The sequence below is a fragment of the Hippopotamus amphibius genome, unplaced genomic scaffold (genome assembly GCF_030028045.1).
Source record: "Hippopotamus amphibius kiboko isolate mHipAmp2 unplaced genomic scaffold, mHipAmp2.hap2 scaffold_300, whole genome shotgun sequence".
Classification (NCBI taxonomy): domain Eukaryota; kingdom Metazoa; phylum Chordata; class Mammalia; order Artiodactyla; family Hippopotamidae; genus Hippopotamus; species Hippopotamus amphibius.
This window is the reverse complement of record NW_026648419.1, coordinates 48,100-75,212: the sequence shown is the minus strand read 5'-3', so window position 1 is coordinate 75,212 and position 27,113 is coordinate 48,100. Positions and strand designations below refer to the sequence as shown.

The following is a 27,113-nucleotide window of genomic DNA, read 5'->3' as shown; positions in this document are numbered from 1 at the left end:
TTAGAAAGAAAATTGAATTTATAAACGAGCAAAATTTCTAGTATATTCAGTCACTATCCATGTTGTATACAAATATCTTATATTTTGATTGCTAATGAAGGGCTACCCAACTAAAAGAATGTTTGGTGTAGACGATGGACTTATTAGGATGTGTTCAGTGTGTAAACTCTCATGGGCTTTATTCCAATTTTCATCTTTATGTTAAGCAGACAGCTCTCATCTCCTGTGCTGCTTAGAAACATGCTGCTGTGATTAAAATACCTAAAATTTTGGAGCCTTGGTCCTAGAGCTTAGGCTAATAACATTGACGTGTTTATTCTAACCCCATGATGGTATCTGAGACCCTAATATCAACAGCCGTTTAGAGGCTCCCATTTTGAGCTTAGATAAAGAGGCACATGTCATCTGCAGAGAATTACCTGTGCTGCCTAAACTTCTTAATGGTGGTGGGGTGGGGGGGGGGACAACAATGACATGGTAGCCCAAGGATGTGATTACCTTAGTCCACAGTGAGATTTCAGGCATTGATTGTAGGAGTGGGTATTTGAAGTGAGGAGGGAGAATAACACAGAATGGCAACTGGAAGCCTTAAGTTTTTCTTTGTTTTTGTGAGGCACTTTGAAGCTAAAAATGGCTTACATTATTTAGTCTAGCCTTCAGAACAGACAGATGGAGTAAAGGAAGACACAGAATAGAATCACATGGATTCTAGGGGAGATAGTTATGGTTTTATTGATTTGTATTTAACTTACATGGTACTTCCACTGGAACTAGACACTGTTGTAAGCACTTCACAAATAATAACTCCTTAATCCTAATAACAACCCTATAGGGTACATACTAATGTTATTTTCATTTATTGATAAGAAAACCAGGATACACAGAGATCGAGTAATTGGCACAGAGTCACAGAGCTAGCCAGTGGTAGAGCGAGGCTTTGAATGCGCTCTGTCTAATCTGTCCATTTTGTAGATGAAGAAACAGAGGCCTCAGTGTCTGTCCAGTGCTGCCGTCTCTTTGTTGTAATCCATAGAGTAGGCACCAGTAGATTATTCTTGAATCATATCATCAAGGCAGGAAAATTATACCAAGAGAATTTTCTCTTTTAATCAACTGGAACAAAGTATCATTAAGAGATGAATGTTGGCGTCAAGAATTCTCTAGTCACTGGTAAAGCTTTGGAATGTGTTCTGTGGCCATGCATCGTGTCATCTTTTCATAAGTATTAAGGAAGAAATTGGGCAGTTTAGAGAGGTGGCTTGGGAATTGAAGTATGGATAAAAAGTAGTATGGAAGTCTCCTGGTGGATAAGAGTTTGTTGCTTGTTGGCATATTTATTTAGATTTTCTTGATTTCATTAGTATCTTCATATTCCCATGACCAATCATGGGAATTCATTCAACTCATGCAGTTCAGAGTCTATGAAGTTGGACCTCCAGCCTCATGGATTACCCCACCAAGCTTCCTATTTTTCCAGCCTGTGGCTAAGAAACCAACTATAGGATGCATTTCCTATTGATCTAAAGGCACTGGTTTTTACCTTTTTATTTCTTCTCCTTGAAATATTCTATTTCATCTCAACTTCATTCCTTGAAGTAGGTGTTTTGGGTTAGGGAAAGCACATTTAGTTTTTCCAGAGGAAAATTATGTACTAGTGGTGCATATTGAAGCACCTGGGAGAATACAGGAAGGTGAGAACTTTTGCACATGATTGGTGGGAGTGAATCAGAGAACAATCTGTGATGTGTGACGCTGGTGATGTGTATTCACTAAAACTCAGCAGTTCCACTTTGAAATATATGCTTTAGAGTTGAGAGCAATCCTACTCAATGTGCAGTCTACAGATGGTGAAGGTTTGTGATCTGTCTTTCCAGTCCACAGTGAGATAAGTACAGAAAATGAAAGTAAGCATTTACTATACTGTTTTTGATACTGTAGCTTTGTAGTATAATCTGAAATCAGGGAGTGTGATACCTCCAGCTCCATTCTTCTTTCTCCAGATTGTTTTGGCTATTCGGGGTCTTTTGTGTTTCCATACAAATTAAAAATGTTTTGTTCTAGTTCTATGAAAAATGCCATTGGTAAGTTGATATGGATAGCATTGAATCTGTAGATTGCCTTGGATAGTATGGTCATTTTAACAATATTGATTCTTCCAGTCCAGGAACACAGTGTATCTTTCCATCTGTTTGTGTTGTCTTCAGTTTCTTTCATCAGCATCTTATAATTTTCAGAGTACAGGTCTTTTGCCTCCTTAGGTAGGTTTATTCCTAGGCATTTATTTTATTCTTTTTGATGCAGTGATAAATGGGATTGTTTCCTTAATTTCTCTTTCTAATTCATTATTAGTGTATAGAAATGTAACAGATTTCTGTATATTAATTTCGTATCCTACAATTTTACTGAATTCACTGATGAGCTCTAGTAGTTTTCTGGTAGCATGTTTAGGATTTTCTATATATAAGCATCATGTCATTTCCAATTCGGATTCCTTTTATTTCTTTTTCTTCTCTGATTGCTGTGGCTAGGACTTGCAAAACTGTGTTGAATAAAAGTGGTGAGGGTGGGCATCCTTGTGTTGTTCCTGATCTTAGAGGAGATGCTTTCAGCTTTTCACTGTTGGGTATGATGTTAGCTGTGGGTTTGTCATATATGGCCTTTATCATGTTGAGGTATGTTCCCTCTATGTCCACTGTCTGGAGAGAGTTTTATCATAATGGAATGTTGAATTTTATCAACAGCCTTTTCTGGAACAGGATAGAAAGCCCATAAATAAACCCATGTACTCATGGTCAATTAATCTACAACAAAGGCAAGAATATACAATGGAGAAAAGACAGTCTCTTCAATATGTGATACTGGAAAAACTGGACCACTGCATGTAAAAGAATGAATTTAGAACATTCTCTAACACCATATACAAAAATAAACTCAAAATGGATTAAAGACCTAAACATAAGACCAGATACTATAAAACTCCTAGAGGAAAACATAGGTGCAGAATACTCTTTGACATAAATCACAGCAATATTTTTTTGGATCTCTTCCCTAGAGTAATAGAAACAAAAGCAAAAATAAACAAATGGAACCTAAGCAAAAGTAAAAGCTCTTCCACAGCAAAGGAAACTATAAACAAAATGAGAAGGCAACCACAGACTGGAAGAAAATACTGCAAAGGATGCTACTGACAAGGGATTAACTTCTAAAATATACGAATAGCTCATACAGTTTAATATTAAAAAAACAAACAACCCAATCAAAAAACGTCCAGAAGACCTACATAGACATTTCTCTAGACACATACAGATGGCCAACAGGCAACTGAAAAGGTGTTCAATATTACTAATTATTAGAGAAATGCAAATTAAAACTACAATAAGGTACCACCTCACACTGGTCAGAATGGCCCTCATCAAAAAGTCTACAAATAACAAATGCTAGAGAAGATGTGGAGAAAAAGGAACCCTCCTACACTGTTGGTGGGAATAGAGATTCCTTAAAAAACTAAAAATAGAATTATCATATGATCCAGTGAATTTTCTTCTGGGCAGATATCCAGAGAAAACTCGAATTTAAGAAGATACATGCACCCCAGTGTTCATAGCAGCACTATTTACAATAGTCAAGACATGAAAGCAACCTAAATACCCATCGACAGATGAATGGATAAAGAAGATGTGGTATATGTATATACAATGGAATATTACTCAGCCATAAAGAAGAATGACATAATGCCATTTTCAGCAACGTGGATGGACCTAGAGATTATCATATTAAGTGAAGTAAGTCAGACAGAGAAAGACAAATATCATAGGATATCACTTATATGTAGAATCTTTAAAAATGATACAATGAGCTTATTTACAAAACAGAAACAGACTCACAGACGTAGAAAACAAACTTATGATTACCAAAGAGGATGGGGAGGGGGAGGACAAATTGGGAGTTTGGAATTAACATATACACACTACTATATATAAATTAGATAAACAGTGAGGACCTACTGTGTAGCACAGGAAACTATATTCAATATCTTGTAATGGCAAAGAATCTGAAAAAGAATATATATACACATATATGTAGTATGTACATATATGTGTATATATGTACATATATGTATATATACACATATGTATGTATAACTGGAACACTTTGCTGTCCACCTGAAACCAACACAACTTTGTAAATCAAATATAGTTCAATTAAAGGAAAGATTTTTTGAAAAACTGAAGCAAATATGGCAAAAATGTCTACATTTATCATATCTAGGTGGTGGGTACTTGGATGTTAAATTTTTTCTATATTTTTCTCAATTTAAAAAATATCTCATAGTGGGACTTCCCTGGTGGTCCAGTGGTTAAGACCCCGTGCTTCCACTGCAGGGGGCATGAGTTCAGTCCCTGGTTGGGGAGCTAAGATCCCACATGCCACATGGAGCAGCCAAAAAAATAAAAAAGTGAAAAAAAGAAAAACATAAAAATATCTCATAGTAAAATCAGCCTCTGAATATTATTTTTTCTGATCTAGAAAGCAAGTTGGACATACCAGGGAACTTTATTCCTGCAGTGTCCAGGGACACATTTGTCTTCCCAGTGACTTAAAACCAGATACCAACCTTATGGGCAGTTTTTAATGCCTCAGGGCTGAAGAGGAAGCATTGGTTCAGAACCCTGAAGAGATGTAGAGGTGCCTGGATTCTGGTCCGAGCTTTATGACTAACCAATTTGTGACCATGAATTTCCCATATACAAGCATTCATTGCCTTATCTGTAAAATTAGTGACACTGAGATTGTTGTTAGCATTGAAATTTAATAACATATAAATTATATATATATGTTTATTTGAAATGTCACATAGATTAGCAACTTGATGTTCCTTTTTACAGTAATTATAGAGGCTAGAAGAATTCTTGGAGTAGACACAGATGTTGGAATAAGATTAAATATATGTGCAGTGGAGTCACATCTGGGGTTAAACTTTGCCTCACTGCTGCTTACCCATGATAACCCTTAGTTTCCTGGGACACTTATTTCCTAAGATGATGCTGGTACTTACTATCTGTCTCAGCTTGGAAAGATTTGATGAGGTAACAGTATTACTGTTGCAGCTGTTACACATCAGTCAGTTAACTGTTGTGCCCGGAAAGGTAGAATAAATTCTCAAACAGCTCATTGCAGCCATCTTCTAAAGATGGGATGAGTATCACATGCCAATTATTCTTTGAAGTAGCAATAAATTAAGTACAAATTTTCTAAACTAAATGATGCCACATTTTTTTGTAACCATGCATTCAAAGTAGTTTAGAAATAGTCCTGTCTCAGTACAAGTCCCTAACTAGATGACAGGTTAGAGATTGCTACCAACTCTTGAATTATCTTTTATGTGGTCTGTGGTTGAATGGCCTTAATTGTTTACACAGAATAAACTTGAAACAAAATTGAGAGTACTCTTGATTTTTAACTTGTACTTTGTAATCTGTACGCTTGCCATTATTTTGTACAGAATGCACCAAAGCAGAATCAGAGGACAGAGACAGAAGAAGAATGGTCCGTCAAAATTTGCATTCGTGAATCTCACAGCCAGGCTGTGGTTTGTCACAGAACAGAAAACGTAGTCATCCGTCTTGCTTAGTAACACAAGGCACAGTTAATGTGGCTGGGCCTTTAGCTCTGCTGACACAGCAGATGCTGATAAATCTAAGTTTTGAAGGCTTGGATTTAATAGAGCCTCATGGTATCACAGGGGCCTGGTGAATGAAAAGCCTCTACAACTTATCAGCAGAAAGATAAGAGGCCCTGGTCCCACTACCAGGGCTTTGGAGATGTTTATCACCCAGGCTTCTGAGAACAGGAGTTTGACCCATACCAAACACTTCAGAAATAATGTCAACACACCCAAGACCATGGCCAGCACAGAATTCTCTGAGATAAGATTACAACTTTGTCCTTAAAGGGACGTCAACCAAGTCAGTCGATCCCTAAATATTCCCTGAGCTGAGCAACCCTGTGAGTTATCCTTCATACCAGGGGGCTTTAGGAGCTCAATTTTTAAATCTTCTACATGCAAATATTCTGCTCTTGTTTTCTAAAGTATGCACAGAACTCTAACCATATCTAAGAAAGTTCCCACAGAGTCAAGAGCCTGAGAGCTTGGTGCCCATGAGATCAGCTGGTTATAGAAGCTGGAGGCAGCTCTCCATCGGCAAAAGCATTTATTTGTTTTATTTTAAGATTTTGTTTCTAATGTATTGGCCAGGTTTAGGCCATCAGGCCTCCAAGGTCAGGTTAGACCTCTAGTCTAGGTCTAGGATAAAGGCATTATAGGAAAAGATGATTTGGTCTTTGAGACAAGTGGGTCTAATAAGGCACTGCAATACTTTGTGTAAATACCTAGTCATGTGTTTGGTTTAACTACCAGTGTGCAAACAGGGCCGATCAGGGGTTGAGGTGAAGCTGGTCGGGTGTTCTCCCAAGGCCTTTTTGGCAATGAGAAGCAGCAACGTAAGAGAGACAGCTCACCTTTGTTGTGTCATCCAGATACTAACAGTATCACTTCTTGCCTTGAAATGCCTCACATTCATTCTTTTGTCCTGCCCGTGTGCTCCTAGTGTGGGCTTCTGGATTCCAATCCCTCTTCCCAGGGCTGTGTTGTCTGTAGTTACCAGATGAATTAAAAAACAAACAAGCAAACAAAAGCCCTTTTTGTCATCCCATTTCCCGTTAGCGTCTCACAATAAAGTTCATACTCCTCTAGTTTATTATTAAACATTTTCACTCTTCCTTCTATCCAGTTTCTCCTTCTCTGTTCATCTTTATTTCATTTAAAGGATCTACTTAAGGGGTTGTGTGAACTTATTTTTCCATTTTCCTGCCTCTGTGCTTTTGTTCCCTCCATCTCCCCCTTTTGGAATTCCTTCTCCCTTCTCTTCTACTCCGACACATCTCTTCCATTAAAACTTTTCAGACCAGTCTTGCCTACACTGATCTGACCCTCCTCTGAACTCTGCTTCCTTATCGTCTAGAGCCCATGCCTGCCCTTTGGCAATTAATCACATACTGCTTTATGCATTTATCTTTATCTTGCATGCTCTGTCTTGCTCTTTGGCAAGAGAAGACTCTTTGCTTGTGTGAGTGTGTGTGTGTGTGTGTGTGTGTGTGTGTGTGTGTGTGTGGCTAGATAAGGGGTCTATGAAAATAAAATCTGTCTTATACAACTCTAGAATACTCACAGGTGCTGTACACATTGTTATTGGTTGATGGTTCTTGCTTAGAATCTTGATTTTTTTTTTTCCATGAAGGCAGGAGTCTTTGTTTTCTGTCTACTCCCGTATCCCCAGCACCTGCGGATTGAGTGTCAGCTGTTACCCTCTAGAGAGGGTTTCCTTGACCAGGATCTGTAGCTAGCCTTGACGTTCTGCCTGTGCCCTAGCTTCCTGATGTTGTGGCTGTCTTTCTCCCAGGTTGGCAGCCTGTCTTAAGTGCCCCTGATATGACCATGTCTGTCTGTTCTTTTTCCTCAGATGCGTACTCTCATTCCTCAAGTGAAAACGGAGGCAAGTCCGAGTCGGTGGCCAACCTGCAGGCTCAGCCCTCCCTGAACTCCATCCACAGTTCCCCCGGGCCAAAGCGCTCCACCAACACGCTGAAGAAGTGGCTGACGAGTCCCGTGCGCCGGCTCAACAGCGGGAAAGCAGACGGAAACATCAAGAAGCAGAAGAAAGTACGAGATGGTCGGAAGAGCTTTGACCTGGGATCTCCCAAGCCTGGGGATGAGACAACCCCTCAGGGAGACAGCGCTGATGAGGTACTTACACAAGGCCCCAGAGCCTTCCTTCGTGAGGGGCTTCTGCTGTACCTCCTTCCTGGAGCCTCAAAAGGCATCCTTCCCAGGGGTTTGTAAGCTAGCCAGACTCTAGTTCCCAGTAGCTGCTCTTCTTGGGCCTAGGTGATCTTTGTATTCTCAAAACATTGCCAGTTTGAATATAGTTCCCTGTGCTATATGTTAAAACCTTGTTGTTTATCCATTCTAAATGTAATAGCTTGCCTCTGCCAACCCCAAACTCCCAGTCCATCCGTCTCCCTACCCCCCTTTCCCTTGGCAACCACAGGTCTGTTCTCTATGTCTCAGGGTCTGTTTAGTTCAATTAAAAACACATCAAAACAATGGGGGGGAAAGACATTGCCAGTTTCATTTGTGACTGGTTTAGAGACTGACTGGCACCTAGAATATCCAGCATTTTGCCAGATTTGGAGGTGGGTGTCTGGGCCCACAGGGAGCCAGCTGGTCACCAGGTCTCCAGCCTCTACTAAAGACTGCATTAAGCCTGCGAGGCATATTTACAATAAGAGTAAAAGGATGGAGATCATTTCACTTGGAAAACAGAAGACTGTCTTGGGAGATTATGGCTGTTTTTGAGTGTGTTGAGCAGTGCCACGTATAGAAGGGAGTAGATAACTCCTGGTTGCTCCAGAGGGGAGACACATGATTGACAGGCGGAGGTTTACAGTAGGCAAGGTTGCAGCCTTTAATGGGGGCTCAATCAGTGATGAAATGGGGCTTCATGAAAACAAATCAACACCCGTACTGGAAAGGTTTGGGAGACTGTATGACCTCACATAACAGTCACAGAGACCCGTGTTGGCCGAAAGGTCAGACTGAGAAATGACCTTTCAAAGATGGGATTCTGTGATCAAAATGTAGTGGGTAGTTGGTTGGGGGATGGCATAACTCTTTTATCTGACAAACTAACCTGCTCTAGTCATTGACACGGCTAAGAAATTCTTCCTGATGTGAAACCAGACTCTGTTTGTAGTTTTATGCTGTGTGCCTTTTCTCCCTCTGAGAATGGCAGTAGAGCCTGGTGACATTTAGATTGTAGTTTAAGAGTCCTTCATAAACTTAAAAAGTTAATTTCTCTCCGACCACTCTCTCAGCCTTCTCTTTTCCTGCCTAGTCGATAAGGTGGATGTTTTTCGTGTGTGTGTGTGTGTGTGTGTGTGTGTGTGTGTGTGTGTGTTTCCACCATTTGGTTCTCATTGTCCTTTGAGAGAAGCAGGTGTGCCCATTCCACGCAAGAGGACCCTGAAACTGGAAAAATAGGAGTGTGTTGAGAGAGGAGGGTATCTCATATGTTTCTTTTTAAAAAATCCCAAGTCCTGAATCAATTGGCATCTTTACCTCTAGGAAACAATGAGTAATGCTGCCCTTTTGTTCTAGAAGAGCAAGAAGGGTTGGGGTGAAGATGAGCCAGATGAAGAGTCACACACACCCCTCCCTCCGCCTATGAAGATCTTTGACAACGACCCTGCGCAGGACGAGATGGTAGGACTTCCTTCTCCCCTGGGAGAGCCGTGTGTAAAACACGTGATTTCTTTTTGCGTGCGTGGTGGGGGTCGTCACACTCTCCCTTGTTATTTCTCATGCCGCGTGAATGCAAGGTGTTGCAGATTCTGTCTGTGTTGGGTAGGGGTCCCCTTCCCCAGCCCTGGAGGTCTGACTTCATTCTGGGCAGTATAGGGGTGGGTGTAAAATTCTCCAAGGGGGAATCTGTCTTGTATCTCGTCCTGTTGATGAAGGGTAATGGCTCTGTCTTCGGAAGCAGCAGATCCCAAAAAGAACTATTGTCGCAGAGAGGAGCCCAAGGTGGTGCTAGATCATGATTATTTTGTTGTACCAGACTGTTCAACCAGTGTTTTAGTTGATTATTTTCCTCAGCCTCAACTCTAAAATCCAAATCGTGGTAACTTCCGGTCAAGCCCAGTGCAAACACCGCAGGAGGGACGGAGATGCTGCCAAAGCAAGGTTTTGTCAAAGGTGGACAAACCTAACATGCCGGGTGGCCCCAGTTCTTTGATTTGCAAAATCCCCTGGCTCACTGGCTTGCAGAGACGCGCTGGTGTCCAGAACTTGAACGTGCACCAAGCCCCTGAGCCCAGGGTGGTGGTCCCGATGGTTCTGGAGCGGAGGCGGAGCTGAGGCTCGGGCGGGCCCTCTGCGTCCGTCGTGCCCTCCGTCACTGGCTTCCTCACTAACCGGGCTCTCCCTCCATTGTGTCTGCCTTGCCTCTCTCAGCCTTGTTGCCCTGGAAGGTACCAGGGCTGAGGCGGTGCTTTCGGGTTTTGATCGTGCTTTGCATTTGCTTTCCGGAGCGGTGTTTATTGTGCTGCTGCTGCGGGTGGTTGCTGTGCCCCCCGGGGTCTCCTTTGCTCTCCAGTGCTCCGCCTTGCAGTCAGCAGCCCCTCTGAGGTGGTGGGCCCAGCCTGCGCGGGCAGGGAGCAACCTTCAGCACCCCACCCGGGAGACAGTTCCGGAAGTACTGTGCGCAGTTGCCTTGGTGTTTCTGCGGATGTCCCAGATCTTGTTTGAAGTCCTTAGGCTTTGCATCTGGATCCGTGGCCCCCACACATTAGTGGGGGTCTTCCTCTGTGCTGAGCTAGAGGGACCTTTTCCAGGGACAGGCCCATGACGAAGACGCGGCCGCTGTCCCCCTCTGTGACTCCCCATGACCAGCGCACCGTTACGGCCCCTCCTGGGGTGGCGTTGGTGGTGCTGGTCTCCAGGGCCGGCGCTGACCCTGGACTGCTGGGAAGTAGAGAAGAGAAGTAGAGGAAGGGTGGCATGACGCCTGTCCTGGCTTCCCACAGGCAGACATGCCTGCACTTCACCTTGAGATGGGAACGGGACCCCACCTGCTGTGTTCCCAGAGGCCTATTGTAAGGTGTTTTAGAAACAGTGACAGTTTGGGGGGAGCAGGGCGCTCAGGTCACATTATCTGCCACCCCACACGGCCCTCCGCAGGGAGGTGCCAGCTTACATGAGATAAGCGAAGGTCACAAACCCTCCCCCCTCGAAGTCCCTCAGACACGGTTTGTTTTGGGGAAAGGATGTTATGTTGTTTCTGGATAATTTTTAACTGAGGTTGTGGACTTACCCCCAGATATCTCTGTAGCCCTTTTCTTAACCAGGTTTAGGGAAGATGGCATTAGCCCCTTTTTAGACATGTGGATCTCCTCAGTCCTGCTGTTTGATTTCTGAACGTCTGTGTTTCCTGGAATACTTGGGAGTGGGATGAGCTTCAGAATTTCTAGCAAATGGAGTTGGATTTATTAAAATAATTTTTACAGCGGTGTAAAAGGGACTTTTAAAAGTTCACCTGTTCTAGTGTTATGCGATTACTTTAATTCTCCATGTTTACTTCTATTTGTTCATATACATGTGTTTCATTTTTATGATTATAATAGGCATATGATGTGCTCAGTGTCTTATATTTTTAATATTTACAAAATTAAATATTAATAATATTGATTTCCTAAAATCTTATTAATTTTACCTTTATAACTGTAATTTTAATAACTGAGGAGTATTTCACTTATCTGACGTATCATAATTGGCTTGACCAGCCTGTTTGGGGATCTCCTGGGCTGCTTCCAGTTTTTGCCACTCTGGGTGATACTGCTGCAAGATCACGTGGTACATACAGCATTTGTTCTTTTCATTTCGGTCCTTGGAATAAGTTCCCCAGGGGTACGATTACTAGATCAGAAAGTAGATAACTTGGATTTCCAAAGAGACTTAAGCACTTTTCCTCCTTTCCCCAGGAAAAGAGTGTTGCTCTCTCTTAATTACATTCATTTGATTTTTTTAGCCCATCTCAGAAGCAAAGACCTAAAGTAAGTCTTAGATTAGACAACAGGAAGCTTCCTTTTTGAAACTCTTTCCCCATAACTTAAGGGACAAACTTAAAGCCAGAGCCCAGCCAGGATGTTCAGCTTTCTACTCCCACAGTCACTATGCCCCTGCATCCTGGGGTGGGTTAAAGCCTTGCACGTGCATGTAGGGTTAACCATGTCTCTCCCAATCTCTTCTCAAGTAGTAGAAGGAAGAAAAAAAAACCCAAAAAACAAAACACCATTCCTCCGTGAGCAGGAGTTCCCAAACCGTTGACCAAACAGTCCCATGGACCAGCCCTCATTGCTGGTGTGAGGGGGCGAGGAAGGCCCTGGGCTTGAGCCTCCTTTCACCGTGAACAAGCTAGTCCCTGGTTGCTGCAGCACAAGATGCACAGGTGCTGCTGAAGCCCTTTATTACTTCCCTAGTGTTTCAGTTCGGGGGCCTTACCAGAAACAGCTGTGTTTGTGGAGGAGCGAGTGAGTGTGTGTGTGTGTGAGTGTGTGTGAGTGTGTGTGTGAGTGTGTGTGAGTGTGAATGTGTGTGAGTGTGTGTGTGTGAGTGTGTGTGAGTGTGAATGTGTGTGAGTGTGTGTGTGTGAGTGTGTGTGTGTGTGTGAGTGAGTGTGAGAGTGTGTGTGTGTGTGAGTGTGTGTGTGTGTGAATGGGGAGGCAGTCTCTGGTCTCCAAGTGCCCTGCCCCTAGCATTTCTGCTTGACTCACAGTGACAACCTATACTGAAGATCTACATCTATGTAAAGCAAGGACAGTTTCTCTCCTTTGGACACATTCGAGGCTAGATTTATTGACCCCTCATTTCCAGGAACAGCAGTGGGCAGCCCTGTAGTGGCCAGAGTACTGTCCACCCCCTCCCTGTTGCTGTCAGTGGGCCCAGCCCTTCCCTGTTGGCATCCTGGGAACTCAGTGACCCCTCCCCTCAGCTCCTCTGGAGGCCTGACTGAAAAGAGCCTCGTCCCACCCCTGCTTTGCTGCTGGCCAGAACTCCTGACAAGGGGTCATGCAGGCTGGCCCCACACCCCCACTACCCCCTGTCTCCCTCTGTCATCTCTTCCCTCTAAACATAGAGCTTGCCCCCCTTGCCAGCCTCGAGCTTTGGACCTGCTGTGTCACTTCCTAATCGCTATTCCTCATTCCTCGCTAATCTGCTTTTCCTTTGCTGCTCAATGTCTTGCAGTCCTCCTCTTTGCTAGCAGCCCGGCAGGCTTCCACCGAAGTACCTACTGCTGCAGACCTTGTCAGTGCAATAGAACAGTTGGTCAAAAACAAGCTGGTAAGTGGGGGTCCTGGAGGCAGTTCTGCGTGTTTCACCTCTGTGCAGCTCCCTGGGCCTGACCTCGATCTGCCTGTTCTCCTTTGCACCTGTCCCCGTTGCTCCTGTAGGATTGTTTCCAACTAGTGATGGTTTCTAAAAAGCTGCACCCCGGAGTCCTTTTTGGCTTTGTTTGGGAATGCACGTGGGCAATTACCAGGTCCTCTTGGGATTGTGACGTTGATAAAGGTGAAAAGTATCCAGGACAAAATAGCCTCCCTGTAAGTCTGCTCCACTGGGCTGCAGGGAACTGGCATCTGCACAGTGACTGACGTGCGTCTGGTCAGCCTGAAGCCAGCTTTGCTGCTGAGACACAGAACATGGGTTGGATCTTTGAAAGCACTGGGTAATTTTATTTGGGCACCTCAGACAGTCTTCTAGCTTGCACAGTCTTGCAAAATGATAGAAGTCTTGCTGATGATAAAGCGGAATGGGCAAAAGTGTGTGGACACCTCATCACAAGAAATTAAGGGAGGCGGTGCATCTCCCCATCGTGAATGTACACCACTGAAAACTGGTCTAGCTTGTGGCCATCTCATGGACAAATCAGACTGTTGCAGGGAAGGGTGGTAAGTCTGAGCTCATTCAGGCTTTTGGCATGATGCCGGTGAAGGAACTCCCTTTTGGATAGCTCATTTGAGCAGGGCTGTCCTCTCCTCCCATATTTTTACATTTGAGTGTGTCACAACAGGATGGCAACTTGAAGCATTTTCCTCTCCTTTGCTCTCATCCATGTCACTCATTTGGTTTTTCCTGCAACTCTCATTAGGATAAGTGTCTGTGCTCCTGCCAGACTTCTGTTGGGCATTCCTGTCTGTCACTGCCGTTGAAAGCCTTCTCCACTTGGAAAGTGTTGGACGCTTTCTAGGGAAAGCTGCCTGATCACAATTTTGATTACAGTAACTCCTTTTCAAATATCCCGGCTTACAGAGGACCAGTGAAATTTAACACATATGACTTTCTTCTTTTCTTTCTAATGTTCCTTACTAATTAAAAAACAAAATTTAGCTTTCATTGTTAGTGCTAGTGTCAAATCCCTGAAGGTGGCCCTTTTCCTGCCACCTCTCCCTGTCCCACGGTGGGGGCAGGGGGAGTTGAGTGCTCTCGTGGGCACTGCATTGACTTCTCAAAGCTTGTTTCCCTGACTACTCCTCACTTACCTCCATACGCCCTCTTCATTCTCCAAATAACCATTAAATATTTTTTCCTTAAAAAATCATCCTTTTTTTTGCATTTTCTCTTTCACCACCTGAGCACGGGCCCTGACCTCATGCCCAGAATAGCCATTGCTTAATCCTCTCCCCACCATCTGCCTCCTAGCCTCTACCCCCACCCCTGATTGCCTCCCTCCTCAGTGGGGGCTCCCTGCCTCCCTCTTGCCTACACGACAGTGCTCTCCAATGTGGGGGTGCCTCGAGGTACACAAGATGGTTTTTTGAGGTGCTGGAAGAAAATATTAGAATCTCTTTAACTTATCATTTTAAAATGTTTTTGTGTACAAGAATACAGAAATATAATTTATAAATAAGTTACATGTTTTGGGAGTGCATAGCCAAAATTGTGTTTACTAATAGAAGTATATAATCAAAGTTTGGAAGTCCCTGGCCTGTAAAGTCCACGCTTACCCAGTAGTCTAATGTTCTGCAGTCTGTTCTCCAACCTGCCTTTCTGACATCCATGTATTACTCTGGTTGATGAACTCAGCTCCAGCTAAATTGTTTTCTTCACTGTCCCCAAACATGCATTTGTCTTTCCTCCCCCCCAGGTTTCTGTTCATACCACCCCACTTCTCTGGAATTATCTCCTTCTTAGTTTTGCTTGTCTCAAGTATAACAGCCCCTCAAGGTGCCACTCAAATCTCATCTCTCCACGAGGGCTTTCCTGGCCAGCCCAGGCCAGATGTCTTCTGCAGTCCCACAGAAGCTTCTGTGTAAGCCACACGCTGCCTGGGACAGCTCTTAAATGGTCCCATTGTGTTAGTTGTTAAAATATCTTCATCTTTTCATTTGCAGCTTACCTCCACAGCTAGATGATTAGTCATTTCGGACATTAGTTTCTCCTCCTTGTATGAGTATATACGAGTCTTTTACACTTAGATCAGTACACTTGTTTCCAAAAGTCTGTATTTTTCATATTTTGGATTACCATTTTTCTACTGCTGCTGTTGGGAGCTGCTACAGGCCTCTAGTTTGTGTGATCCATGAGTCAGGTGTTAAACACGTGGTACAGATGCTGAGAAGTCCCATTAGACCAAGTGTCCCAGAGCAGAGGGCGTATAGGATCATGTTGGAGTTGATTGATGCTATAACAGGCTCTCTACAAATGGCTTTTGGATGAGTGGCCTTTTGGTGGTGATTTTACCACAGTAAGGGCTTTAACTTCTTTTTCCGCCAATAGCTACTTCTTGCGGATCTGCAGTGAACCCACAATTATAGAGGTTTCTTTGGCCAAACATATAAAACCAAGCCTGTGTCATTGACAGGAATGCAAGAGCAGCGATTTGATTTCTCAGAATCTTCTAACCAAAATTCCATCCTTTCTCCTTTCCTCTACTTTCTCTTTCTTCCCGTCCCAATACGTACCCACTGTGGGGACGTGATAGAGCACCACAGGTGGTTCTTTCCTCAGCCATATTTGAGCGTACGGAGATGCGTCTTCACCTCTGAGCCTGGTAGGCCTATTCCTCATGAGCTCTCTAGCATAGAAGAGGATAGGATCTAGAGCCTGGAACAAAGTTCTGGAGTTTTTATTTGACTGTAAGTCCAACAGTGTGCCAGCTGCCAAAATAACCAGTGTGGCCTTAGGCTGGGTTAATGAAAGTACAGTGTACAGATCCAGGGGCGTAATAGCCCCATTGTACACAAAGCTCTTCAGACCATGCCTGTCGTGGATTGTGTGTGTCATGCATCAGGTTCTGGACGTGGCATTCTAAACTGTTCTTGAGCTCAGTGGAAGGGCTCTGGAGGAGATAACCAGTACCATGTTGTCCATGTCTTTTTTTTTTTTTAAGCTCTTTATTAGAATATAATTGCTTTACACTCTTGTACCAGCTTTTGAGGTACACCAAAGTGAATCAGCTGTATTTATACATATATCCCCATATCCCCTCCCTCCCGCAACTCCCTCTTACCCTCCCTGTCCTGGCCCTCTAAGGCATCACCCATCATCGAGTTGATCTCCCTTTGTTATACAGCAGCTTCCCACTAGCTATCTGTTTTACAGTTGGTAGTGTATATATGTCTGTGCTACTCTCTCACTTTGTCCCAGCTTCCCCTTTGCCCCTCGCCTCCCCAACCCCATGTCCTCCAGTCCATTCTGGTCCATGTCTTTTGAAGGAGAGTTGCAGAAACAGAGGTTAAGAATGCGGAGAAGTTAGGAGAGAGAAGACACACAAAAGCTTCTTCTGATAATTGAGCACGGCTGTGGGGAAGAAGGGCTGGTCTCACTCTTGGTTGCTGCGGAGGGCAGAACCTGTGGGTGGAAATTAGCTCAGTGTAAGGAGAACGTATAAGGCGCTTCCCAATTTACAGAGTCTGGAAATGTTACAGGAGTATCCAGTGTACTTGGACTTTTATATTTAGGGCTTAGATTCTTTCTGCTCTCTTTTTTGGTTGCTCAAGAGATGACACTAAATGCTGTAGTTAGAAATCATTTCCAGGCAGGACCCTGAGTCAGAATGATTGGCCAGAGACAACCCAAAAACTGACCCTGTTACCATAAAACCTGAGACTTCAGGCCACGTGGCAGAGCTGTTCTGGGTTCCCTCACGCTGCTGCTCTCCGCCTGGGTGCCCCTTTCCAATAAAGCCTCTTGCTTTCTCAGCCAAAAAAAAAAAAAAACTTGTCCCGCAAGCTCCACCCAGAAGCCATGAGGTCCCTCGTGCCCCTGAGTCCCAAAGCTGCGCTTAGTGCTTTACGGTCACGTGGTCATGGCTTCATCAGGGCTACAGCCTCCAGGAGTTGTCATCTCTGCTGCCGGAGAGCTGCTGTTAGGGGACCAGGACAGGGGTTCCCCACTCATCTGCAGTGCAGATAAAACCCCAAAGACCCCCGGAAACTCCTTTGGCAAGTCCCCCTTAACATTAATGGGTGCTTCTGAGGTCTCACCTGCCAGCCTTGGTCTTTAATCAGCGCTTTTGTTTGCCAGGAGAGCATGCGGACCCACCTCCCCGCAGAAAGGGCTCAGATACTTTCTCTGCATTTTATACCAGGGTACTGTCTTTAACTCTAAGCCAGGACTGAGGCTCCCCCTGCTTTTCCCATGTGATTTTTAGTAAAGTTTTTCCTAGACGTAGGGGCTGGCTGTGCTGGTGCTTAGTGTGTAAGCAACCAGAAGACCTAGATGTTCGTCCTGCCTCTGCTGCTTATTGTATAGCCCTGGGCAAGGTACTTAATCTACTCCGGCCTCTCTCTTATCTCATTCATCAACAATGATGATTCTGTTCACTTGAATCTAATCTCAGTTACGTTGAAGACTGAGTAAGACGTGAATACACTTTGTAAACTGATAAGTGAGCATCCCACAAACTTAGCTCTTAGCCAGCCACAGCATTTGCATTGTGAAGGGCAGGGAAGGGGAACCAGTCATACTTTATCTTCTGTAGTCACACCCTGAACACAAGGACACAGTATTTGTCAGTCACTAGTTCGGTGGTTGGGTGAATGTTGCAGGATAATAGCTTAACAACCTATGTGATTTGGTTTTATTCCTCAAGTTTGAGAAGCAAGAGCTTCCTGGCCGTGTGGGAACCCCCTGTGTTTTTAAATAGCCCAGGATTCTACCACCTGCCTGAGATGAAAGACTAGGCCTCTAGAAAGAAAGCCTCCTTCCTGAGCTCCTGTCCTCAGGGGGCACATCACAGTGGTTCACTGGGCTCTGGGTGGCACTGATGGACCCTTGGCTGAAAATCTTCCATCTTTAGGGAAGGGACTGGCCAGGACTGAGCTCTTGTTTGGTCTACCTGGTGGCCTGGCATCCTGAGAATTAGTCTTACCTGCTTCAGCAAGACTTCCTGCCCTCTGGTTCTCCTACTTTGATAGCATGCACCTCCCTAGGTCAGCCTGCGGGCCACAGAGCACGGCCAGGGCCGGGCTGCATTTGTGTGTGTGCTTTGCTCTCCTTTAGATAACTCAGCTTGCTTTGTCAAAGGTAAAGAAGTTCGTCATCCAGAGGGAGGAATCATATCCATTGTGGAGATGTATGCTGTCAGGAACTTAGTTCCTCTGGCATCCCCCTGTGGAAAAGATTTCTGGGCTTGTTAAAATAGAATGGTTTAGATTTCCATCAAAAACTTTTAGCCCAAAGTCACAAACCTGTATTGCCATTTGCCTGGAAAATCCAAACTTCAGTTTTTCTACTACTTTTATAATAGACATGTGTATTATTTTATGTCTTCCCTACCCCTGCTCCCAATTTGCGTGGGAATGACTAATCTAATACTTTTTGTCAAGGGATTTTTATACAAATTTGGGCCACCAGAGAAGTCCCCCCTTACCTGTTTTATCAGATGAGCTTTGACCTCTCCGGAAGAGTTTCGTATAAACTCTTTATTGAGTTTCATTCAGTAAATTCTTGGAGTCCTACTATGTGCCAATCCTGCCAGCACAGAACCTTCCTTAATGGAGCTCCCAGTCTAGGATTGGTGCTCAAAATCCTCTCCTTCCTGGACCGTTGCAACGATTTCAGCCTGACATCTCTTCACGTGACTGCCAGAGGGATCTTACTTTTCTTTCATTTTTCCTTTTTTAAAAAAATGTTTAATAGTTCTTTTCTGATTAATAAAAGCATTATATGGTAATCCAAGAAAAATTGGAAAAATGACAAGAGTAAACACAAATTATATCTTGTAATAACATCTAAACATATTCAGTGTTGAAATTTAGATATATTTTTAAAATAATGTAGCTAATCACAGAGTATATGAAACTTAAGTCCTGTTTTCCTTTACTGTCATATCAGAGACATTTTCTCAAGTCATGAAAGCTCTTAGGAGCATTAAGACTATTCTTTCTAAAACTTAAATCCAATCATGTTACTTCCCTGCTTAAAATTCTCCTATCATTGGTTCCTAGAAGGTAAAGTCTCTACTTTTTTTTTCTAATTGAGTTACAGTTGATTTACAATCTTGTGTTAGTTTCAGGTGTTCAGCATAGTGATTTGGGTTTTTTGCAGATTGTATGCTACTCACAAGGCTTCACCTTCTCCAAGGCTGTCTGCTTCACTCGCTACTTCTTCTTTCCCTCGTACCCACTCCCCCCAACTTACATAACACACAGATACTTGCTAATCCGCCTCTCCCCTCACTTCACACTATATCCTGCATATACCAGGTGGCTTTCAGCCTCCCAGGCTACCCTGTGTCATTTCTCAGTTCGATCCTTTACTCAAGTGCTCCTCTGTCTGGATCGTCCTCCCATTGGTGTATCCAGTGAAATCCTTTCCATTTCTCAGTACTCAGTTCAAGCGTTGCCTCTTCCATTAATCCTTTCCCTTCCCTCTCTCCCCCACCATAGAGCTGCCTGCTCCTTTTTTCCGTCCTCCCCATGGTACACCTCCCGTCTAGAAGAAGGGCCATTGTAGCATAGATTTTGGTGGGCAGGGAACCATATCTTATCCATCTTCATTTCTCCAGCACTTTGCAAATATTCAGCATGTAGTGGAAGCACAATAAATATTTGCTTAAGTACAAACAAATCAGTCACAGCACTGTGTCATAAATGCTGTTCAGGGGTATGTAAAGGGCGCTTATAGGAGCCCAGAGGAAGGGCATTTTATGGCTGTGTGGTCCAAGATTGAGCTGACAGGAGATGTGTTCATTTTTATTGTGGCAGTAGCCTTCCTCCATACCTGATCTACTTTTTTGAATCCTTTTTGCGTTTCTGTTCCCTGCCCTGGCACCAGCTCTAGGAGCAACCATTTGCAACACTTGTTGCTTCCTCCTTTGCACAGCTTTTCCTTTGTCTATTGAGCCTGAGCCCCAAACAGGGCAGGAGTCCACCACTCCTCAACCAGCCACCACTGCCCATGTCCCCCAAGGAGCAGCACAGACAATCGCAGGTCACCCATAGTTGCCCTTGGCTGGGACCCTGTGTCCCAACCCTAGCACAGATAGCCAGGTCCTCGGAGAGACTCGCTCTTGAATTATTATAAGTATTTATAGCCAGTGCCATGATTGGAGACAGATTACCCATCATACAGTTAGCCAGACCTTGTATTTTCCTCTTCTTCCTCTCTCACTTTCTCTGCTTTCCTTCACTCCATCCCAGAGAGTCCTTCCCCAGAAATAACTTGGGCTCTTTTGCTCATGTAACAGGTCAGGCACGAGGAGATGGGACATACTTCCCTGTGTGACACTTCAGATGCCTCAGGTGTCCCTCACTCTGTAGGAGAGGTGAGAGTGGACCACACTAAGATGGATGGAAGGGGCTCGTAGCAGAGCTGTAAGCCCATTTCCCAGGCCTTGCAGCCAGCACTGTGCCAGCCAGCAAGCTACAGAACAAAGGCTGCAACAGGACAGTGGGGACGGGGAGGGGAAGTAAAAGGCGTGTAGTCAGATCAGTCACCAGCTGGGTCCATCTGCCTGGGGAGCCTGTCTCTGGTGGTGGCACCGGGGGACATGTCACGTGTCGTTGGAAAGCCTGTCCAGTGGCTTGTCAAGCCTCAGCACCAGACACTCATTTCCTTAATAACTGGTTACAGATCCTGAATCTATAAATTTAGCTAAACTTTTCCTGACCTTTCTGTATTTTTAGCCTAGGCTGCGTCTTTGGATGGCAGCTTCCGTGGTTGATCACTTGGTCTGTGAAATAGCTTCACGTCAAGTTAAAAGAAGCTCTCTCTCGGGCTTGAAGACCCTGTCCCCTTAATGCTGGGTCTAGTGTTGGTAACAAACCATGTTGGCCCTCAGCACAGGCTGTTGACTTGGGGGTGGAGTACGCGAAAAGAAGGTTGACATCTCTTCTCAGCTTTAAGCTTTTCAGCCTCCAATTCTAATAATCCCCACGTGTTCTCATATAATGGCCCATTGGTCCCCTCATTCACTTTTTGTTTCACTTACCTGGACTTTTCCTACCGCTCTTCAGCCTATGTTGAAATACAGCAGCTAAGTGAGTTTATGACAGATACTCTACGTGTGGGTTGTTGAAGACCATACTGAAGTCTTTTGTTCCTGCTACCTTTGGAGACACTTCTTGATCTTTGTGCCTTTAACCTTAGGGCTGATGTTTTCAAAGGCTGCTGAAGTAAAGCCTTGCTTTGCCGGCAACAGGGGCTGTAGTAGACAGTTGCTTTGTGTGGGTGGTTTGGATGACTTTCCCATATTTGTCTTCAATTGCCCACCTTAGCCTTGGTCTCCAGTCTTACTATTTATCCACATGGTTTCTGCCAGTTTACATAATGAAATGCTAAGTGTCACTGTGTGCTGTTTCTTCTACAGCATTCATTAAAATGTTAAGATTGACTCCATTTTTTAGCATCCTTATTGTTAATAGTTCCATCCATGGGGGCAGCAGGGGAAACTCACCATTGTAGAGCATTTTAGATTTTTCAAGGGGTTGTACACCTATTGTATCTGACTGTTCCATAAGAATCTGTAGAAAGGAGAGACCCATTTTGAAGATTGAGAAAAACTGAAGCATGGAATGATTTTAGCTGTCTCTAGATCATCCAGGGACTGGCAGATCTGAGATTAGAATCCTTTACCCTTAGCTCTTTCTAGAGTAACATATTAATCCCTTTAACTTGTTTCTTAGTCCTGCAGCACCTTAATTAAAAGAGATGAAAGGATCAATCAATAAAGAAAGCCCTTGGTAAATAACCTTAGCAAAGATGTTTTTAGAAAAGGCTAAATCTGTTTACCTCTTCTTGTCTACATCTCATTGGCCTCTTTAAAGAAAATCGTAGCTGATTTAACAAACGTGATTTTATAGAACAAATTCTCCTATCACTATTCTCCCCTCGTCAAGTCGCGTTTGGTGGTCCTGTGGTTGATTTTCTTTCCTCACTGCTTGTTTGGTGTAGAATTGCGATAATTAGCTTTACCTCTGAATCAGTCACTTTGACAGTGTTCATTACGTCTGGGAAATTGGCAGCCCCTGATGCCGAGTACATCCTGATTGCCTGAGAAGATGGCATCTCTGGCCTCCTGGTGCTTCGCTGAGGTTCAGTGAGGACAGCCCTGGTTGCTGATCTACCAAGTTGGCTGTGGCTGGGCTGGGGGGACACGGGGACTTGCATACAACTCTCCCACGTACACTTCTCTAAGGCTGTTTATTCTTCTCTTTTCAGAGTCTGGAAGGAGGCTCCTACCGGGGAAGCCTGAAAGACGCCACAGGCTGCCTGAATGAGGGCATGACCCCACCCACACCTCCTAGAAACCTGGAAGAAGAGCAGAAAGCCAAGGCCCTGAGAGGCAGGATGTAAGTGCTTCCCCAGACGCCAGCCTGGTGCACGTGTGTGCAGTGGGCAAGGAACGGGGGTCCCGGGAAGTTTGGGGAGAACTAGGATTCCCCACCTTGTGTTTCCATTGGTATCATTCATTCTGAGTAAAGGTGACTGGTCTGTACAGTGTGGCACTGATCAGCAAGGAGCTGTTTGGCACCGACTTTAAGAGTTTTCAGCTGAAATATTTTCTGAGATAGGGGCTCTTACCGACAAAGGGTGGTTATAACCAAGGCCTGTTAGGAATTTAAAACATGCTGATAAAAAGAAAACAACGAAGGTCTGGGAACTATGGGACCATTACTGTGGCCCCATATCAAAGAATCCATGGTAGAAAGTCTGATGGAGTTTCCTCTGAGGGAACGTTTCCCCAGATGTAGGAAAGTCACATGCAGGAAAAGGGAGCTGTTGGGCTATCAGGCTGGGTTCTAGCTCCACCCCTTCTCCAGAGGTTTTATTTATTTAAAAAAACATATTTTTTATAGTGATATTTGTTTTTTATTTTTTGTCTTTTTTTTTTTACAACCCAGTTTTTTTATTGAGCTGTAGTTGATGTATAATATTACATAAGTTACAGGTGTACAACAGTTATTCACAATTTTTAAAGGTTATATTCCATTTATAGTTGTTATAAAATACTGGCTATAGTCCCTGTGCTGTACAACATATTCTTGCGGCTTATTTTATGCATAATAGTTTGTATCTCTTAATCCCCTCCCCCTATTTTGCCCCCCCCCCCCGCACCGGTAACCACTGGTTTGTTCCCTGTATCTGTGAGGCTGTCTCCTTTTTGTTATACTCACCAGTTTATTGTATTTTTTAGGTTCTACATATATGTGATATCATACAGTATTTGTCTTTATCTGACATCTCACTGTGGGCTGGGTTTCAGGAGAACTTCTTTACTTCTTTAATGGTTAGGGGTAAATACAATTCACATTGCATTCCACTTCACGAGAACCGATATGTTATGCAGGGATTGAGTTACTACCCTGATGTGAAGTCAGTCTTCTCTTACTTGATTTGATTACAAAGATAGTGATACCATTAAAGCAAAACCACAATCCCTCCACAACTTCAGTTTTCCTCTTCAGGGTTTGACTCTGTGTTGGATGCAGAGCTGCTGATGGGTCTTCAACATAGCTTGATGTGTGAGAGATGGTAAGCACAGTAAGGACAGGATCTGCAGGCGGGAAAGGTCCCTCCCTGTTGCTCATTAGCCTGCCAGTCTCCCTCAAATTCGTCCCCCCTTTAGCCTGGTTATAGACATGAAGATCAGCAAAAATAAATGAGGCCAGTCCTTCTGTTGCCTGGAAATAGGCAAAGTGACCATTTATGACTGTATCCTAGGAAACATCACTGCCAGGGCCTGGCCCCAGAGCAGGGCTGTCACCTCCTAGTGGAAATAAGCAAGTGGCATGTAAGTGCTCTGGTTCCATATTTACCCCCTTAACTTTGTGGGTGCCCAGGGGAACCCCAAGAATAGAATAGAGGTAAAGAAATACCATCCCCAAAGGGAAATTTCTTAGGACTTATACAATGCTGATTCTTCTTATCTTTTCAGGCTGTTTTTACATAGGAGGAGGCAGGGTTAGAGCTGATATTCCAGTCTTGTCGAGCCAAAGCAAAACTTGTATCAAGAAGGTGAAAGCTTATATGAAGGTGACCTTTGAGGTGACAGGTGTTCCTTGGCAAGGCCTATCACTACTCTTGTAAACGGGCCTGTAAACAGACAGTTAAGCCATTGTCATGACACTGTCTAATTTTCCTCCAAGAGGCAAAAGTTTGTTGCCTCTTTTACCTACCTTACTCATTTCTTCCCCCCTTCTCACTCTTTCACCCAACTCCGCATCTCTCCACATCCTGCACTGTTCCGAAAACCCAGCTGTTAGAATGACTCACTCCTTTTACTGTACGTTGCCCTTATTCTGCTATAATTTATGGCCACGATGAAAGTGAGGATGTGTAGGTGTTTAGTTGTAAACACCGCGTGAGGCTGGAGGCTGAGGAGGATAGAGAACTGAGACTCAATCCAGTAAGACCTTAAAGGGTTAAATGGGAGCTCCGTGCAGAAAACATGAAAACAGATGGTTGTTTGTCCAGGAGAAGAACAAAGCCAAGAATGGACTTAATTATCTTCAAGTTTTAGCCCTCATTTATTCAACCAATATTTGTTGTACACCTATTGTGTACCAAGTGCTTGGCATACATCAGTGAGTAGAACAAACAGTAACAACAAAAGAAAAGTCCATGCTCTCGTGGCAAGTTTACATTCTAATGGGAGAAATCATAGAAGAAACAAAATATAAGATAAATCACATAGTATGTTAGGCGGTGGAAAAAAGAAAAAGTGGTGAGGGAGATCAGGAGTACGGATGAGGCCATGCTGCAGTTTTAAATGGTTCTGACTAAAGGGTCTACACAAAGACCAGAAGCAGGTAAGGAATTAGCCTTGAGCCGTGGAAGAAAAGCATTCTCAGCACAGGGAACAGCCAGTGCAAAGACTGTTAGAGATTTTCTGTGGAAGACCAGCCATTCCCTACCACTGTGAAGGGTAGAGGTCAGCAGCAGGTCAGATCTATTGCTGAAAGAAGTTTAGTTGGACCAAAGAATAACATTGACTTTGTTTTTTTGTTTTTGTTTTTAATTTTTTTTATTTATTTTTATTTATTGGCTGCATTGGGTCTTCGTTGATGCGCACGGGCTTTCTGTAGTTGCGGAGAACAGGGGCTCCTCTTCGTTGTGGTGCGTGGGCTTCTTATTGCGGGGGCTTCTTGCGGAGCACCAGCTGTAGGCGCACGGGCTTCAGTACTTGTGGCACTTGGGCTCAGTAGTTGTGGCTCACAGGCTCTAGAGCACAGGCTCAGTAGTCATGGCACACGGGCTTAGTTGCTCCGTGGCATGTGGGATCTTCCCGGAACAGAGCTCAAACCCGTGTCCCCTGCATTGGCAGGCAGATTCTTAACCACTGCGCCACCAGGGAAGCCCAACATTTACTTTGTAAATAACCTTTACTCACAAGAACTGAACGTGAAAAAAACTGCTTTATTATCAGTTCAATTTATTTGGCAATTATTTGTGCACTGCCTTGAGATGCAGGTAGTTTACATCTTTTATGTACCTTTTCAGAATGTCTTTTAATGTCATTATCTCTCCAAGTGTTTTTCATCAGCTCTTCAAGGGAGGAGATGCTAGGTCCACTAGCAGCACCTAGTCCAATCCCCTTCCTTAGAGGCTGGAAAGCCCAGGACACCCTTCAGTGTCAGCAGGTAGCCTAGGAAAGAAGTGCCATCCAGAGCCAGAGAGCTGGACTTCATCTCCAGAACGCCCTTCTAGCCCCAAATTCCCACTCTAACTTTCCTGTGGTTTTTCTTTTACCACTTTCTTTCAAGCGGTAACGTGGACCATGCTAAAGATATATTTAAATGCTTTTATTTGGCCTTGCCGGTTCCTTCCTGTGGCCTGAAACACATAATTGTGTGTATCAGGGGGTGGGAGCTGGTTGGAAGTGCTGGGCACGCTGATAAAGAAGCATGAGTTCCTCTTGCCTCCTTCCCATCGCCCTGAGGCTCTGGGCCCGGGGACTCGGCTTCTCTGTGCTGCATGGAACAAGAATTTCGGAGGCCTTGCTTCCTGGGTTCAGAACAGCTACCACCCTTGGGCTGGAGCCCCTCTTTGACATCCTAGAACTTGATCCCTTCTGCCACTCGGGCCAAAAATGTAGTTGTGTGGCTCCAGGCTAAACCCCTCAAACTTAAATAATACAAGTCAGACTCCATTAAGCCACATACACTACCCTGCTGCTGTGCACAGCCATACGTGTTTTATGCCTAGCTCTTTACTGTCTGGACAGAAAGAAAGAAGTGTTTGGGTTTGACGCCTCAGGGACTCCCGAGAGCCAGTCTGAGTAGTTTAACCAGGCAGTGGGCAGCAGTGAAAGGGCAGAGTCTTTGGACTGTTGTACAACTGGGTTCAAATCCCAGCTCTGCTTCTCCTGTTGTCATCTTGAGCAGTACCACCTCAGCGTTTTCATCTGCGTAAACTAGAGGTACTACAGTACTTACCTTCTCAGAAGCTCGAGAAAAGCCAGATGAAGCAACTGGCACAAAGGCAGGTGCTCTAAGAGAAAGAAATCATTAACAAAAAAGAAACCAAGAGAGTAAATGTCCTTATAGCGGTTCAGTCCCACATCTGGTGGAGGGTGGCACGTGGCCGCACTGAAAGTGGTGATTAGGGAGTCTTTCTGGCCTTGACGGGGGATTTCGCAGGCCAGTTACCATGGACACCTGTCTGAATAATTGTAGCTTCTGTATCTCACACGCTTCACTTGATGATGGTGTCTCTGAGGTCCAAAGGGTGCTTATCAAACAAATGTCTTCCTCTTCTTGTGAAGCAAAGAACAGAGCTGACATGAAGGAGGAAAAGTCTCGTGCTGATCCCTTGGCTCTGAAGCTTTCATAACTGAGTTTTGCTCGCGTGGCTGTTATTCCTTCTGCCTTGTGTCTATACAACTGTTCAGTTACAAGTGAGGGAGGAGGAGGCGGAAAGAACAGAAAGATAGGCGCTGGCCTTGAGCATTGCTCTCTGGCTGTTGCTGCTGTCTGGGAAGGCCTTCTCAGCCCGGGTGCCCTCAGCTCCTCGGCAGCGGGGGCCTCTCGTCCAGGGAGCACCAGCCCGC

General features: G+C 44.4%; 1 protein-coding gene across 5 annotated transcripts in view; it reads left to right on the top strand.

Annotated features, from left to right (window-relative positions):
• The first annotated feature begins 7,268 nt into the window (after positions 1-7,268).
• Positions 7,269-27,113, top strand: part of LOC130843437 (kalirin-like) — a 65,950-nt gene continuing 46,105 nt past the window's right edge. For 2 of the 5 annotated variants that reach the window (XM_057719757.1, XM_057719759.1), the window contains exons 1-3: positions 7,274-7,804; positions 9,218-9,322; positions 22,283-22,413. In XM_057719757.1, coding sequence (XP_057575740.1) covers positions 7,490-7,804; positions 9,218-9,322; positions 22,283-22,413 — 551 coding nt within the window. In that variant the 5' untranslated portion in view covers positions 7,274-7,489. Of the gene's footprint in view, positions 7,805-9,217; positions 9,323-22,282; positions 22,414-27,113 lie in introns of all 5 variants that reach the window. The other 3 variants (XM_057719756.1, XM_057719760.1, XM_057719758.1) reach the window with 3 other exon arrangements.